Below are 17,998 nucleotides of genomic sequence, written 5' to 3'. Positions count from 1 at the left end.
GACTGCATTCGATAGGGATCGTAACCGTATTCGGAAAGAATGCGGTCTACGAGGCAATGATAACGATCGCAATAGCCGTAGAGAAAGATTATCGAAGCCGCGGCACGTGAAACTGCTCGACGTACGATTATTACCGGCGCGCCATACGAAGAAGTACTTTTACCGATTTCTGGGAGCTAAAAGTGGCATTGTAAAATCGAAGGTTTCTTTCTCCCTTCGCTACCTTCGATGGTAGGGGGGGAAAAAAATGAACGAGAGAAACATACACGCGCGTTATTACTCCTTTTATTTGCCATGCATCCTAACGAGACTATACAAAGCCTCTGTCGCTGCCCCTCTCTCTGAAATGTCCTCGAAGATCAGAGAGATCGCGGATATACTCGTAATTGCGCGCGAGCTTTTTCCCCGGAACGGAAAATTATTCCTCGAAACCGGTCGTCCTACTTTAAGAGCCGATACTCATACGTGACCCGCACGCGTAACCTCTCCTCTTTCTCTCCCACCGTTCGAAACGTTTGAAGCTCGATTTACTTCGGGGGTACTTTCAATCTACTTCGAATCATTCGTGTGTCGATTCGAAACGATTTTCTCCCCGGCTCCCCGGCCGCCTCGCCGTTCCAGTTTCCGTCGTGGAAGATATTAGGAAACAGCCGAGGAGCTCTCCTCCCTTTGATTCTTCGCTCCGTCGACGAAAGGGAAAGAAAAAAAAAAGGAAGAAATTAAAATGGACTTCGCGAATGGGAAAACACCCTTCGAGAACTCCGACGGGAAAGAAACACCCGGGCTGGGAAGCTAGAGACGCTGTTTCCAATTGTTTTTGCAAAGGGAGAAAGCCTGCCAAGTCCATCGTCGAAGCTATTTCGATCTACCCTCCCTTTCGACGGTGTCTTCTTCGATTCGAAACAATGGCTTCGTCGTCGAGACGTTCCCGTTTCTCCCTGCTACACCGCAAGGGGAAACTGCGTAACCGTTAATGCCCTTAATATCCTGATTGATTCATCGTACGAGGGAAAAAACGGATCGTTCATATTACTTAGGAGGAACCGGATAAATTTGTGATCGGGTAATTCGATGACTGATGTCTCGATCCGTGGTACGCGCGAGTTGCAAAGTAAGTACGATGGATCATCGAAGTAGATAAGATCTTTCGATGTCTTCAACCCCCGTTTCGAGCGACTATTCTTCAAAACTACCAATATATAACGAAAAGTGTCGAAAACGGGTGGCAATTTCTGAGAGACAAATTTAGCGAGCACGTTCGCAAAATTATCCTATTTCTCGAGATGACGGTTGTTTCGTATCGACGCGGAAGCTCGATTCGCTTAATTTCGTTCGGTTGGTTCGGCGGGGGCGTCCGTCGGGTAGCTGGGTTCCGGTTAAAGGTCGTAGAAGCGTAAGTCGTTCCCACGATAAAGTGAAATATAAACGTGTACCTCTGGCCCGCCGTTAATTCGACCTGTCTAATAAAGTCCGGACCAAGTTTCAACTTTAATACGCGACCTCGTCTTTCTTTTTAAACCGCCCCGGAGGAATCGTCGCGGCAAGTTTAAGATGTAATTTCTCACGGCAAACTGTCCGTGCGTTGAAAAGCACGTCGTCGACGGTATTATTAAAAACGACGAATTAAAAAATCCCGCGAATCGACCGACGGTGGCGGCATTATCTTCCGCGATGTCGGTCCGAGACGGCCAAGTTCCGCGCCCGGTCGCCTATTCGCGGTGCGGATAACAAAAGTTCGCCCACCGCCGCCACGGCTTTGTCAAGTCTTTTCGCCGTCGTTATAATTAATTTTATTAACGAGCACTGAAACCATCAGGGTCCGCGGAATCCAGCGGACGTTCGTTAACGGACTCGCGAGGCGGACGAATGAAAAAGAAGAGTCGCGATAACGATCCAAGTTCCCTCCAAGTCTGAGCTTTAAGCTCGGCCATTGTACGAACCGCGGCGTAACAGGAGACAGGACGAAGGGGGAGGCGAATTATTAGCACCGTCCAGTGAATGCATTTGTAAGGAAAACGGGGATTCTGAAGAATCGGTCACCGTGAGATCATGTTACGGCTGCTGGGCTTCGTTATCGAGGATCTACGCGCGTCCGCGAAACTTCAGCGATACGATATTATCTTTCCGGCGACAGACTCGCGAAATGAATACCCGTTACCGACGAAATTTCCGCTCCGTCTATTTTTAATGAATAATGCAGGCCCCGCGTTCGCGATCACCGACGATAGTCGACGTTCTCGTTACGTCGCGAACCTCCGGACCTCCAGCAAACATATTTATTTCGAAGGGTAGCTAGTCTAAATTGGTCAATCCTCTAATATCGCAATATACGTTGATTTCAAAATATAAATTGTAGTTCGATCGAGCCATGATATTTTTGTTTTTGTACCAAATGGTTACTCCCGTGAATATATGAATAATAATAAGAAATCAGGAGAAGCCTTCCATCGTGAACGACCACGTATTTCGGGAATCGGTTAGCGAAGTCGCCGATGGTGAACAGGGACTGGAAGTTAACTTTTCGGTGTAACCGAGTCGACAATACGTGTGCGGAGAACCGGCCGAATTGTGTCTGCGACACGTTCGCGCACACGCGTAAATGCAACCCGCAGCAGACACCAACTTCCGGCGGAGTTAATGTAGCTGCAACGCGTAACTCGATTCCTAGGAGTTAGTCGAAGGCGTCGATGCTGTCTTCCCGAGTCCACCTCCTGAGACGCGGAGTCGGAAATCGGATCATGGATCCTGGATCCCGAAACGTGACTTAAAACTCGAGCGAGCATGCCCCCGCTCGACGAGCGCGTGCCACGACACGTCTCTGCAATTGGGAAAACACGACGCCAAAGGAGGAGACGGGCGTCGGGAAATTTCTTCGACGTCGCCTGAAATTCGGAAAAAATTGCCCCGCGCGGGTCGACGATAAAAATTTATGGACCGGAAACACGTACGACGCGACCGAGTAGATGTTCGCGGACCAACGTGTAAAATTCGCACGAAGAACATCCTTAAATACCGTTTCGAAAATTTATCTTTAACGCCACAGTCGGCTGTGGACGAACGAGAAGGAGCGATAGTTTGTCCTGAAGACGTGGCCTAATGGAAGACGATAATTTGTCCTCGATTATTCATAGTGCGCGACGTGGCGGGCATTAACGTCGCGCGTAATTCGTTTAGCGTGCACCGCCCAGGTGAGATAACCCTTATAATGTAACGCAGATGTAACGGTAATGTGTGCGGTACACCGTTGTGCCTGTGCTCGGGCGAACTTTAATAACTTCATTGAGTCACTGCACGCAGATAATTGCGGGGGTGGGGTTCGCAAAATAAATTGTCATGCCGCGACGGCGCGTATTAACCCTTGGAAACGCGGGGGGGCGTCGCGAAATCGCCTCTCCAGTACGGTGAGCTAACTTTAAAGAGGCAGTAACAAAGTTTACCGGATACTCGCCGGATTTTACGCTGGATTAGATTTTACGATTCCGGCCGCGGCGCGCTCCTGAGTCCGCCGAAACAGTCTGGGGGCTGCGGTTAATCGCAGAACAAATTAAAACATAAAAGAAAACTTGCCGCTAATGGCTGAGCCACGACAGTGTACTTCCGCCAAGGGAAACACCGCCTGTTCGCGAATCGAGAAACCTAGGTAACTGGCGAGATTCGTTAAAAATAATTCGGTATAATTATCGGTGGAAATTAATTTCAACGGTATGTTCGGGACGACATAAATGTCGCTGATCGGTCGTAAATTATTTTCAATGGACAATGTACGCCGGGAAGCAGGTGGTTAAATTCTGGAAACGATCGGAGCTGTTAAAGCTCTCGTCCGTTTCGGGTGGGCGATAGGCCTGAAACGCGCCGCTAAAACCGGAAGTCGGTATTTGCATACGGACTGACGTCACCGCTGCCAGCAAACGGAATATTCACCATTCATATGCATATCGGGGCCAGCCACCTTATCGCGCTTTGCCAATTAACCCTCTCCAGTCAAAACGTATCCTCCCTCCCCTCTTCTGCACTGTGGCGTTCTAACCACGTCGGTGGCTTCGCCCTGGCAAACGACGAAAATTCACCATCACTTTCCCGGAAATCAACGTCAAAGATACGCCTCTTAGGCGCACGGTCTATCCGTTGAATATGCAAGAAGGTCTAATGCGAAAGTGGCTCAAAAGTGCGGGAAAATCCCAACGAACCCTGCAATCGGTGGACGAAACTCCAAACAAGCGCAAAAAATATTACAACGAAGATTAGGGTGTTTTGGGCAAAAAAATAATGTAGGAATTTTCCAGTAAGAATCGTTTAAATCGCCGATCGCGGTATCCAATTTTCGAGGACGAAGACCGAGAAGATTCGTCGGTGGTCAAAATTTCACGCTCTTTATACGGCGTGGCGTAATTAGGACAATCGCGCGGAGGCCGCTTCGATGGCGGACGATAAAACGGAGAAACTGCAGCAGGTGGAGCATTTCTCCGTGGATCCATGAAATTCGTCGCGGTAAAAAAGGGAGGATTCGCTCGCGTATGACCAATAAGCGGCAGAATTTTTACGACACCCAGTTATCGATGAGTGCAAACACAAGTCTGGCCGTCGGCCAACCTTCGCGAACACTTCCGTGCATCGTCGGATGTCGGATACCGACGGTTAACAGTCATTTTCAACGATAATTCTTGCAGAAATAACTGGGTCTGCCCTCCTTCCGCGGTTAGGAGCCGACTTTTTAGAATTTCATATTTTAAGTCTTTAACACACTCTGCCTGAGTGTACTAGAGAGATTAAGGAGTTTACGCTTAGTTTACGAGACGAAGCGATTTCTGATACGCGTAACGCCTCGCGACCCCGTATGCTTAATTTCCCTAACGACGATTTAAGTCGTTCCTCGAGAGCGCTGTTAAAATCCCCCTATTTGCCTCGCGCGTCTAATGATCCGATGTTCAAACAGCCGCATCAAGCTGCTTAACTCGAATGACTTTGCCGCTATTTGATCGCGTATCCGAAACTAAACTGTACAGCCAAGAGCCTCGTGCGACAAGCATACTCGAAATTGTCCAATTCAATTCCAAATGCACGTGCACGCGTATCAAACATTCCAGCTTATTGGTCTTCCTAATTATTATTTGTCCGTGTCGCGTCCATTAATTGGACCGTTAATAGTATCCTATATAATAGCATGGCTCCGATGATCGTAATCAAACGACCGAACGAAGCTCGGAGTCGGATCTTCGAGGATTCAAATTGCATTCCATTCCAAGCAACGCGTGGCAAAGAGTCCTCGTTACTCGAAGGGATTCGGCTTGAAAATCCAATCACGTTTCGATACGGTCTGCGTGGGAGGGAGTTGTTAGAAACAAACCGGTAAACAGGTAAACTAGGCATCGAAAATATTCTGCGCGCTCGATGCTTCGAACTGGATCGTTCGGAATGGAATTTAAATATCTTTAAACGTGATCGTTTCTTCGTTGATCGAGAAAAATAATTCCTGAACATTTTATTGTTCGCGTAACATCCGCAGGAATTACAGAGGACTTTGCGCTAATGCTCGACGTCCAGGTCATTAAGATCGTTCGGCTGATTTGTCGAGTACTCTCTTATTATCAGTTAGAAGTAAGGAACCGTTAAGAAAACGTACTCTGGTCCTTTGAAATTTTTAGTTAAATCGGTCGACTCGACGTCACCGTTATTATCGTTATTACCGTCGTCGTCGTTAAGGGTTATCGTAGTCGTCTGTAGTACCGATCGAAGGATTCCATATTCTGTTTTTAGAACAAGTGGAAAAAGCATCGTTGGAGTCGACGGGCCGGAAAGATAATTTACGCGCAAGTTTGGCGACCTTAATCGCCGGGAATATTTAGAGAGCGAGTTTCGATCGCTGTAAAGTTCCCGAATTATCGCTCGACAAGTAGCAACGCAGGAGATGGGAATACGGCTGCTCGTTTGGTTACCTAATTCCGTTCGAAGTTGAATTCGACCCTCGCACCACGTTCAAAGTGCATTCAGCCACCATGCGGTGCGGTTCGTGGCAAACGGTCGGGAGATCCATCTCTGATTCAGGTCAGATTTGTTGGAGTAACAATATGCGAACGCGCACCCTCCCACGCGCGCAGTTCTATTCACTCGTTCCGTCATGCATCAAAATACCTTTGTGTCGTCGCGTTTCTACGGGCCCCGCGAATTTGCCCCGTGGAATCGCCGCGAAATTATCGTTATCGATTATCGTTATCGTTGTTATTAAAACATTTCGTGCGTTTCCTTACTCGCGAGCCTTTAAAAGTCGCCACCGTAGTTAATTCCAGAGAAAACAATTACTTACAAAGAAATGGTATAGTAATTATACGTAAACACTCTGTATACAAATTTAAATTCATTGTGAACTAAATAAACAAATTATAGTCCAGTTTTATCCCACATCAGTTGTATGATCAGTAGGAAGTGCTGAAACTACTTTGGGTATATAACGTCAAAGTAAATGTGAAAATAAACATAGAAGACAAAATAAATTATAGTAGGTGGTATAGTCATTGGATAGAGGATGAAATACCCTTTAAAATGAGCGTTTGTACGAGTCGATAGCGTAATTAGTTCCGGAGATATGAGGATTTTAGTTTCAAGTCGATGCGGTGGCTAGTTTCGGAGATACGACGGACCGAAGCGTTTGTTTACGTTCATTGACGCGAGATGAATGACCGCGCGCGCGTAAGTAGTAGCGCGTAGTAAATTCTTGGAAACACTACGCGGAACTAGGTCACGAGAGTCACGTACGCGAGATAGGTCAGTCGACACACGAGCGACAAGGAGGGCCGACGCGCTAGACGAAGACAGAGAGAGTCGAATTAAGAAAAATTACCTTTTACATAAATTACGATATCTCGAAAACGGAAAGTCGGATCGACGAAAACCAAAAACCACTTTAAAGGGGAGGCCTTGCCGCCGCTAACAATGCCTCGATAATTAATAAAACACTAGTAGTTTCGGAACTGCACGCGTCTAAAGTTTAAGTATTTTTAATACGCGTGAATAGGCTATTGTACATGCGACGGACAGTGAGATGGCCGGATTAAAAAAAATTACCTTTTACATAAATTACGATATCTCGAAAACGGAAAGTCGGATCGACGAAAACCAAAAACCACTTTAAAGAGGAGGCCTTGCCGCCGCTAACAGTGGTTTAATAATGGATAAAACACTAGTAGTTTCGGAACTGCACGCGTCTAAACTTTTAGTATTATTAATACACGTTTCTAAGGCGGCGAGAGCGTGGATAGTAGAATTTAAAAAATACCTCTTTACATAAATTACGATATCTCGAAAACGGAAAGTCGAATCGACAAAAACGAAAAGCCATTTTAAAGGGGAGGCCTTGCCGCCGCTAACAGTGGCTTAATAATGGATAAAACACTAGTACATTCGGAACTGCACGCTTCTAAAGTTTAACTATTTTAATACGCGTATTCTACATATATCCAAGTTAAAATTACTTCTCCCGTAGTCTAAAGTTTTCACGAGAATGAAAACTGAAATTTGTAAGAAAACCAAAATTAATATAAGGTGGAAAGAAGCCCACTGACCTGGATTATATTTCCTCGCGTAAGGAGATATGCACATACGCGCAGGTTAAGCGAACACATAAACGATGTTGCGGCATCGTAAAGCAAGTGTACTGTGTATTGAAAGTAATTGGTTAAAGGAGTGTGAAAATAGTAAAGATGGTAGTAGCGAGATGATAACAAAAAGAAAATAAGGAAAGCAGAGTAAGCAGAAGTTTACTTGTACTTAGAGAGTTTCGACTCGTAAAAATAACAATAAGTTTCGAGGTTTCTAGTGTGCAAGGAGTGAAACTGAAGTTGTACTTATCCACTTTTAGCCTTATGCTTAACATTAATCCTTTAGAAAATATATATTGCACGACTCTTGCGATAGAAATGATAGTGAGTCTTTTCACTTTCCTATTTTCTATTTCGATATCACCTCCTTTCCATGCTTTACTACTTTCACGCTCCTTTAAACAATTCCCTTAAATTTTCACTACATTTGTTTTACTAGCAGAACCTCCCATGTTCGTTCAACCTGTATGCATATCCTCCCACGAGGAAATATAATCCAGCTCGGTGAGCTCCCATCGCATCAAATATTTTCTTCTTGCTAGAAATTTTCTCTTAAAGCCTCGCTGGAACTTGTTTTCCCTCATTGTAATTAACCATCAACCACGAGCTCGTCGTCTCGAAAACAAATCCTCTTAGGCCAGAACGGCGTGGATGCTCTATTCCGCGCGGCCTATCGCGAAGTTTCTCGCGGTGGGGCAATTACGTCTCTACCAAAAACACACGAAGTGCATTAAAGCTTCGATTAGGGGGAAAGTAGTGAGCCGCCACGCGTCTACGAGCCTCGGAAAATCGTTTTCCCGTCGCGAACTATGCGCGCAGTCTTCGCTCGGCACTCCGGGCGAAATTCCGAGTGCACGGGAACGAGGCACACAACGAAACGTTTAAAGTTCCCGCGTTCTTGCGACGAGGAGACGGAACTTTCGCGCGACCGTAGACGCAGTTGCGAGTTCTCCCAAGTAATTGCGTGGAGCGTGTAATCGCGACGCTATCAGGAAATGCAACTTCGCGCCGTCGCGTCCCGCTCAATTAGCGCTTTGCCGACGAAGACCCAGCCAGGACCTTACTCCTGTTATCCTCGCGTCGTCCTTCGAGCGCGCAATTATTCAAATTGTTTCAGCCTGTATTACGCGCCGCTCGCGACCTACCCCGACGAGTTAATTCGCGCGTCAACCCTTAGGTGTTCTGCCAAGACGCGTGCATGAAATCACCCGACGATAAAATCAAGAATAAACGAATATACTTGCTGGAACGAAACAAATTGCTGCTTCGAAAGGATCCACAGGTACCGGATTGTCTGAATTTTAACTTCACGGTGCTGTTCTTAAGACTTCGTTTCGCGAACGGGGGAATGTTTGCTGGACAAAGTAGGAAGTTTCTTTATGAAGATGACTCTCGTGGTCCGAGACGCGCAATTACGATCGTTTCGACGGTTAATCCGCCTGTTAGCGGAGCCTACTTTTCGTTCCTTGGGTTCGAAAGTTTCTCGTTTGCTCGGTAGTTACGGCGCTAGATAGTTTAATTAAAGCTTAGCCCCGGGGGCACGGCTGGGGCTGTCAAGTTCGAACGTATCACCGGGACCTGGTAGCGTTAAATTGCACGAGATAATGCAACGGATTGTTCCTTAAGCGGTGTCTTGGACGAGGACTCGGTAGCATTGATTGTAACTGGAGATCAGATAGCTGCGTTATGCACAGCTACGACCGACTGAATTAACACGGAATAAGGGAACTGAGACCGGAGACGCCAGAGAGCCGGGTAACTAAAGCCGAGCAAGTTAGACGTCGGCTAATGCCGTTCCAAGTCGCAAACTTTCCTACCCCCTTGCCTCCGTCCTTCTCGCGACGGTTCGTCTTTCGTCACGTCGTCTTTCTCGCGCGTTTGATAACGTCTCGAGACCCGCGTTACGCTTCCAAATGAAATTATTTTATACCGTAAGTGTAAAAGCCAGCCTCCCGACCTCCCGCCGGTTGACGAACTCCACGCGTGGCACCAACTTCCCGCTCCTTCGCGCGGGATTATTATAAGCACCGAGAACTGGTTCAAAGTATTTTCGATATTAAATAAATTACCCCCGGTGCCTGCAGACTTTGCTAACTTCGTCAACGTTTTCGAATTTAACGCGCTATGCAATCAAGCCGCGCGATATGCTCCCAAGTTACAGAACCAAACTGCTTCTCGGAGGAAATTCTTAATCCGAAATATACAGGGTGTTCGACCACCCCAGGGAAAAATTTTAACGAGAAATTCTAGAGGCCAAAATAAGACAAAAATCAAGGATACTAATTTGTTGATTGAGGCTTCGTTAAAAAGTTACAAGAGTTAAGTTTGTTAAAAGAACTTGATCAGAAAATACTTTAAGAACGAAGGGGTGAAAAAATTGTTGCTCACGCGGAGGGGCGAAGTTTGGCAGGGATCGAGCGGATAAATCATGGACGTTTTGTTCGTTTGCTTCAGGCACAACGATCTTCCGTGGAACATACGCAAGTTTCTGAAGAATCAGCTGAGGGAATTCAGGTTTGATGACCTAAGGGACACCCACCCTTGGTCGCGTAGCGCCTGGAGCCACACGGATCTCAGAAGATTGAAGGAGGGCATGGTTGCAGCGCAGGTGAGCCCGATAATAACCGCAATAACGCGAACCGCTCGGCGAAAAACATTAATCCGGGGAAAAACGAGGCCGGGGCCATTTCACGAATCATGAAGGTCGAGATATATATTCGCTACGCGGCCCAGACAGCGTCGAGTATACTCGCGGCCCGTAATTCCGACGCTCCTGGCCGCGCCGTTCAGCTGCAAATTTTCTCGCAGAAAACTATTCGCGAAGAAAGGAGTCGATGTTCCATTTGAAACACTTTTCCCCCGGAGTCGTCCATTTCCCCGCGGCGATTTACGGCGCGGCGAGAATTACGAGCCACCCTTTCGTCTCTTTCCGGGAATCGATGGAATCCCGGGGATGGCACAAGATCGAACCCCCGCGCGACGAAACTTCGCTTTCCACTTTCACGAGTACAACTCTGTTTTCGTCCGTTGCGAATAACGACGAGTAAATAAGCGAATATACGAAGGTTCGAACTTTGTTTGTCGCGAGCAATCTTTTTGCGCCCTCAGAAACAGTGATTGCGCGAACTCTGTCTATGGGAACGGTAATCGAGAAAAATCTGGGTATTCACGATATGAAACGCACCGTATTATTTGTCGTAGAAAGTAGTTTAATAATTATTCGGGCCATCAATCGTCCTGCAACGTTCAAAAAGTCCAATTACGTTGCCTCGAGAACAGGAGAGTAATTAAAATTAATAAAGAGGAACCCTCGGTCTCAAAACATTACAATTTGCAATTTGAGGAAATAATGGTACGAAATTTACGCGTTAATTAAATGCACGATAGAAAGTAGAAACAAATTCTGCTTGTCGCGAAAAATTACCAAACGAATCTTCCTAGCGATAATTAGGCGACTCGAGCACGCGATTCTCGTGTCCGGAAGACGAAAACGCAGATGGGAGAGTCGCGTGTCGTCTTTCCTAGCGGTGGAATCGGACGGCAAAAATTGCTTCCAGCGGCGTATTTAAAGTCGACGAAATTAGACGGGAGACGGGACGGAAACTCCTTCGAATTCGAACAGGAGCGAGCCGTAAACGCGAAAATCGCGTGTCACCGTGAATTCTTTGCCCAACGCGATGTTTCAATTACGCCGTCGTGTCCGTACTCGGAGGCCGTAAACGCCACGATTAATTAACAGCACGGCGTGAAACGGTTTTCGACGTTCGTTTCCCGCCGCGTTGATTGATCCGGATCACGCGATCGCGGGAAAGAATCGGCCGCGGGATCGGATCGATCGACGGGATCGTCGCCGAGCGAACCGAAGCGACGAGATCGCCGGGAACTTTGGTAATTAATTTCCCGCGGTTTCCCGAGATTACGCGCTGACGAAAATTTACCGCGGGGTCGTTCACCCCGCCGGTAGTCCACGGATTAATCTCGGACCTCCATTACGAACTATCCTTTCGTGCAACTTCTGCGGACCGGAGAAAAACTAGCGCGGGACTCTCTCTCTCCCTCTCGATGTTTCTGATCGGCCGCAGCCTCTGGTCAGCTTTCAACGGGGCAAGAAAGAACGCTCGACGAGGGAATGAAAAGGTTGCACCGAAAAGTTCACGTACCCGCCGGGACGAATGTACACTCGAGCAGGAGAACGAATGGCCGCCGTTCCGGCTTGCCGATCAAATAAATCTTTTCTTCGGTAGCTTTGCACTCGAGCCACTCGAACGGCCCTGATCGGGACTTTTCGTGTTTCGGGAGAATGTTGGTATAACGGGGATCGAACGAGACGCGGCCCGTCGATGCGAAACCGTTCCCTGAAAATAGAAAATCGGCTTTCCTTTTTCGTCGAGCTCCTCTTTGTGTCTGCTCTTTCGACGACGTTGCGCGCCAAGTGATTCGATCGAGATTGCGATCACCGGTGGGCTTTGGGAAAATATAAAATTTTCACCCATTCCTCGTTATTAATTCGACGAGTTAGCGTATTCCAGCCGAGCAATCTCGAGACCTCAGACTTGGCACAGAGTATTAGTATTGACAACGATTTATGGTACGCAACATTACCAAAGTTCATACGTTCGTATTGCATTCCGAGCGTATGCCGTTGTAGTTAAGCTTAGAATTCGCGAGTAGCGTAGATACGAGGATTCTAACCCAAGAGTTCCAAGATGGAGACCGTGGAAGGAGAAACTTGGGGACTCGGAGGACGAGGTCACGTAGGGGGTGGATACCAAACCGAAAGTTTAGACGCGACAAGAACAGACCTAGCCGAAATTCTAGCTGCGACAAACATTTCTATCTCTGTTTCTTATCGAGTTGTTCGACTTTCGAGCCCCGCTGCGAGAGGCTTCATCCCCCAAAACGTAAAATCGGGTCACATATTTCTCTGAATTATACCTTTTCGTAGAGCCAACAATTCACTCGCCCTTTCGTTTCGATATGACTCGTGACCCTCCATATCGAGGATCCTGGCCAGATTCTCTCGATTTCGAGCATCGCGGGAGATTTAAAACCGAGCACAGGGAACAATGTTCGATAAGCGATCTTTATTTGCGCAGCAATTGTCCGAGGCGTACTTTAATCGGGCAAGACTCCCGACCGAGCTCATTACCGAGATTAACATTTCCCGCGATCACGAATTCGCCCTTATCTTCCGCTTTCCGGATCGAGAGGACGCGCGGTGTACGTCGGGACGGATATCGATTTTCGATTTAAGCGAGAAACAAGAGCGCCTTCCGTCGCTGTACGGGATAAGTTTCGCGAAGTTCGCGGATTACTTGGAAAATGATTTTCGCCTCGTAAGTCCTACAATGGAAACGTCTTTCCGTTTCCAGCGCGCTGACATCCTTTTACCCGACGCCGCGCGAAAGATACGCTTTATCTCGCCCCCGACCCACGGAATTGGGCAAACTCACAAACGAGAAACAAACACTTTTCCATGTCGATTTTAAAATTCCATCGACGCTCGAAATATTCAAAAAAATCCCTCGCTTTCTAATGGCTCGCTTTCGAGCCATCGATCACAGTCGAATTCGATCTAGGACCGACAATATTTCTTTATTTTCGTCAATTTTCGGGAGTGTTTCGTGGGCGGGAACGCGGTTTCCGGACGCGGAGGGTGATCGTGTTTGGTCCACGCGAGCAACGCGTGTCGCGGCCGCGTTCTAATGAAACTTGCTACCTGTGAAATTACTTCCGCGATGAAATTCGCGGGCAGCGGTGTCCGCGGCGACTCCGCAATTCGTATAACGCGCATATAATACACCTAAGCCACGACACGGTCGGGAACAGGCCAGTCTAGACGAAAGTATTTTTGACACGGAGCTCGGAGGGTCGATGGCCGAAGCAACTCCTTGGAACGCGCATGAATGCCGAATTTTACGAAGCGCGGCTCTGTGTAACCCCTATTTCATTCGGACTTGGCTCGCGCTGAATAACCGATGCGACTCGATGAAACGGCATTAGTTGTATCGGTCCATAGACGTCCCACGAACCGGGGACGCAAATCCGCGTTACGATGCAATATTGACTCTTTAGCACCCGGATAACGCACTGATACGTCTTTTCACCTGCAAAAGCTGGAAGCCGTTCGCGTCTTTTCAGCGCCGTGAACAGAAATTTAGCCGCCGGAGCGCGACTTTGGAAATCAACTCGAATACGTCGCTATATTCCTCCCTCGGGGAAACTTTATTGCAGAAAATTGAGAAAAAGGTATTTGCTATATAATTATTTCGATGGGAAATTGAAGTTAACGAAACCAGTGAAGCAAACAGACGAATCAGTTGTTTGCGATATCTCAAGCGAAAGTCTCTAGTGTTAAAATTTGCAGCAAATTTCTTTCGTAACATTCTTCCGGGCAGTGTTCCGACGTCCGATCGTCCCAAGCCGGGCTGGTTTCCGTTTTATCCGAGTGGATTTAGCTTTAAGACGTCAGAAATGGAATTCCATCCGACGGGGTAACATCTGTTTCCTCCCCGAGCGTCTGGAAAGAGAGCGATATACGGAGAAATCCACGAAGAGCCCGGCCCGGGGAAACACAATTTAAAACAACCCCGCAGACCTTTGGAAATATCCGGGGCTACGGAGTTGCTCCTTAACAAAACAGTCGTCCGGCTGATCCCATCCATTAGAAGCTCGTCTAGACGCGATTATGGCACACGCGAACGCGAGGTATGGCGCATGATAAAGAGGAGCGAACGGTTGGTCCGAAAAGTCAGCCTCGCGGGGCGAACGTTGAAGTAAGGTTCACTCCATTACTTACCCTTCCTAAACCCACCCCCGCTTTGCCCGTTTTAATGCCAAGGTGTCGCCGTGGTTAAGGGGGACAAAATTCAAATAAGCTTCTTACGGAGCCGCACATGCGCGCGCACGTACTAACCGGCACAGAGGCCAATTTAATTAATACCGTAATTAAAAGGGAATACTAATTACGCGAACAGCGCCGAGCCACCGTAGTTACGACTTCGCCGACGATAGCCGCAAGTTACGTCCCAACCGGCAAGAGACGCGCGAAATTTTCAAATAAGTGCAAGCATCCTGATCACTGTTTATTAATAAACACATCGAACGTCGTCTCGATGGATCTCAAGAATCAAATCAACGTCTGTTAACTTGCAATATATAACTTGGTGAGATTACAAAATCGTGTTGCGAGGTCGAATCGTTCGGAGAAGAGAGGACATCAATTTTTGGTGTGCTTTGGCACGTTTGTCGAGTCCTGTGTGCCACTCCTGGCTTAGATAGAGACGAAAGGGGTGACTGGTCGGTTACGTCCACCGAGACGACATCGTATACACAAGTGTATGCATAATATAGAGACAGCGAGTGTGTACAGGAACCGGCAAACTGCTCCCAACTCTATCCATCACTGTCCTGGTTAATTCAGACGGGGGAAGGCATCCGTCGCGAAAAGGTTACCGAGCATTGATCGCGATGTCACTCCCCGTGGACTCGAAACAGCCTATCTCCATCCCAATACCGAAGAAAATGACATTTTCGTTGCAACTAGTGTCAGATAGAGTGCCTGTAAGAGATCGAGCCACACCATCGATCAAAACAGCGAGTCCTTTACTCTTTTACAAACGTTGCACGACCATCGAAGACGTTAAAAGACACCTGACATTTCTAATTCAAATTATTTTTCTCGACGAACTTTTCGACCGTGTAAAATTAATTTCGAAGCTTTGGGACCGACAAATTGACAAAAATTCACCAGGGAACGAGCGCATCGGAGCAAAATGCAGGCGCAGTGGCATCGAAAGTTCGGAACACTCAGCGAGCATTTTCGATTGTAACTGGAGGGCGGATCCTACCCCCGAGCAATCGGTCGCGGTTTCTAGCGACTGCGTCCCAAAAGTGAATTCCAAGCGATTCGAAATAACTCGAGTGTGTACGCTATTCAAAACGCTCGGTCCTCGGGGGAATTGGGTATCTTTCGCGATAAAAGCGTGGCGCGGAGAATACGTTTACCGAACGAACGGACAGACATCCGAGCAAGCCGTCGTTTATGGAATTTCTTCTGGAACAGTTTGCGCACGAAATAGGGTGATAAAGTAAATAACCGGCGAACGCGGCGAAAATAAACAAGCATTTTAAAACTCGACGTTCGATGACGGAATCGGAAAAATTGCCCTCGAGGGCCGACCAGCGTCGTTCGAAATAACAAGAAACGTAACTAAATTTAAACAATATTGGTCGTTTAGATCACTACGATTTTAAATCGTCTCGAGGACCTCTGCAAAGTAAGGGTGGCTTCTAATTTCGTAAGATCGCCGCTGGTGTGCGCAACTCGTCTATAAAGTGGGACGACACGACGCGATTGCTCCGTAGGCGGGTCGGTGAATATTTTTACAAACGTCTGACCTAAAACCAGACCGTGACTGCTGCTCGATTTTGCGCAAAGCGACGAGAAGAAGAGAACGCTCCGCAAAAGAGGGAACGACGTCCCCCACACGTTGACGCGTTTTCACAAAACGTCTGACCTAAAACTCCAGGTGAGCTAGATTCTAACGAGACGCGCGAGACGTCTAAAAAAAGCTTCTATAAACAGTCCGCTATTTGCGCATCGTCCCCTAATTCACTGTCGCTGGAAAAGACGGCGCGAACGTCCGCCATGCTTCCCGACGCGCAACGTTTCGGCGAATTTAACTCTTTGCGGCGCGATGGCTACCTCAACTGCCCACCTAACCACCGTGCGTTCGTGCAAATTCCAAAAACTTGAGTCGTAGAAATTTCCAATTGTCTAAAAATGAAATATTTGTTTCAAGTGTTAAGGGAGGAACCCTCAGTATTTTCCCTAGCTCTTACAAGCTACACGAATATGGTAAAAAATTGTTTGTATCGAGTAATAATCGTAGGGGTGGAATTTACGAAGACTCTCCTGAAATCTTGAGATTCCTCGACTTCCGTTCGACCGTTAATAAGGAGTTAATTCCTGTCGTGAGTAAAGTCTGTTGGTAATTTATCAGCGAAATAAGAGAGCGATTGCGTAAACGGGAAATGAGAAAAGTCCCTGAGGAGCTGTCGGTTACAGAGGAGGGCGTTACAAGCGGGATCCAAAGCAGGAAGCTGCGAGACCGTGGATTTAATTATGGTCGTGTCGCAATTAGTCCTCGGCAAAAGGCACGGCATTCAAGTATTTTAAGCCGCGGCGACGTAAAAGCAAATCGTGCCGGGAAAGATTCCGGTCGGGAAGGCAACCGGGAGTCGCGACAGCCACGATCGAGGCGACGCGGAAGGAAGCAAAGTTGTCGCGAATGAAACGACCCGGCTGACACGAAGGGGGGTGAAAAAAAAAAAGGAAATTTTAGCGCCGCCGGCTGATTTACGACAGCTCGATTTATGTCACGCTCCGGACGTACGTTTCGTCCAGCGCCGTTACGCTAAAAACTTTGCCAACTCGTGTATAGGTCGCTTCGAACGAAACGCGGCTGTCTGAAAAATAAAATCCTTCTCGCTGACTCTCGGAAATCCGCCCGACGTTTAACCGTGCATCACTTTGAACATCTTAACGCTCCGTGTAACGCGTAATTCTTACCCGTTTCGGTTCCAAAGAATCGATTATTCGATCTTTAAAGAGACACAATACACAAAATATACAGGGTGTTCGGCCACGGCTGGGAAAAATTTGAATGGGGGATTCTAGAGGTAAAAATAAAACGAAAATCAAGAATACCAATTCATTGATGGAGGCTTCGTTAAAAAGTTATTAAGAATTAAATTCAAAAATTTCAAATCGTTCTGGAAAAATTATTTTCGGTTGTGGGGCTGAATTACAATCATTTTTTATGAATACACATACCCCTGAAATCCTACCCACTTTCGAGAAAAAAATTCGAGTAGGTGCTGAAATTTTTAGACGAAATTAAAAAATTTCAAATCATACTAAAAAAATTATATTTAGTTACAGTGAGCAATTACAATCATTTTTGGTCATTAAACATACCCCCGAAATCCTACTCAGTTTCGAGAAAAAAATTCATTACCGAAAATTTCATGTCTGACCATAGCGTCGATATGTTTCACTGAATTTTCATGCGAATCTTTAACACGTCATAACTTCTGAACGGATTGGACGATTTTAATGTTTAAAAAATCAAACGACGCGTATTTTAGTGTAGAATATGTAGAATTTCTAAAAATATTCGAAAAGTTGTTCCTTGACCCCCTAAAATGAGAAAAACCCCATAAGGATGGTCCAATTTTCAAACAGCCATAACTCCTACAATTGTGAATATATTTCAATGAAACTTTTTTCTGAAGTAGAGTTCATGGGTACCTACAAAAAAAGTATTAAACAACTTTTCTCTAGGGCGTCAAATAAAATTATCAAAAATGAAAAACTAAGTTTTAAGAAAAATCGACAGGGA

At 46.8% G+C, this 17,998-nt stretch overlaps 1 protein-coding gene across 4 annotated transcripts in view; it reads left to right on the top strand.

The window, feature by feature from the left end:
• The window catches only part of LOC143341225 (dipeptidase 1), a 61,731-nt gene that overhangs the window by 7,977 nt on the left and 35,756 nt on the right, over positions 1-17,998 (top strand). For 3 of the 4 annotated variants that reach the window (XM_076763965.1, XM_076763964.1, XM_076763966.1), the window contains one exon: positions 10,047-10,200. The exons of the other annotated variant lie outside the window; for it this stretch is intronic. In XM_076763965.1, coding sequence (XP_076620080.1) covers positions 10,047-10,200 — 154 coding nt within the window. The remainder of the gene's footprint in view (positions 1-10,046; positions 10,201-17,998) is intronic. 4 annotated transcript variants of the gene reach the window in all.

This window comes from Colletes latitarsis, chromosome 4, assembly GCF_051014445.1.
Source record: "Colletes latitarsis isolate SP2378_abdomen chromosome 4, iyColLati1, whole genome shotgun sequence".
Taxonomy (NCBI): domain Eukaryota; kingdom Metazoa; phylum Arthropoda; class Insecta; order Hymenoptera; family Colletidae; genus Colletes; species Colletes latitarsis.
The sequence above is the reverse complement of the archived record's forward strand: the minus strand, read 5'-3'. Positions and strand labels throughout refer to the sequence as shown.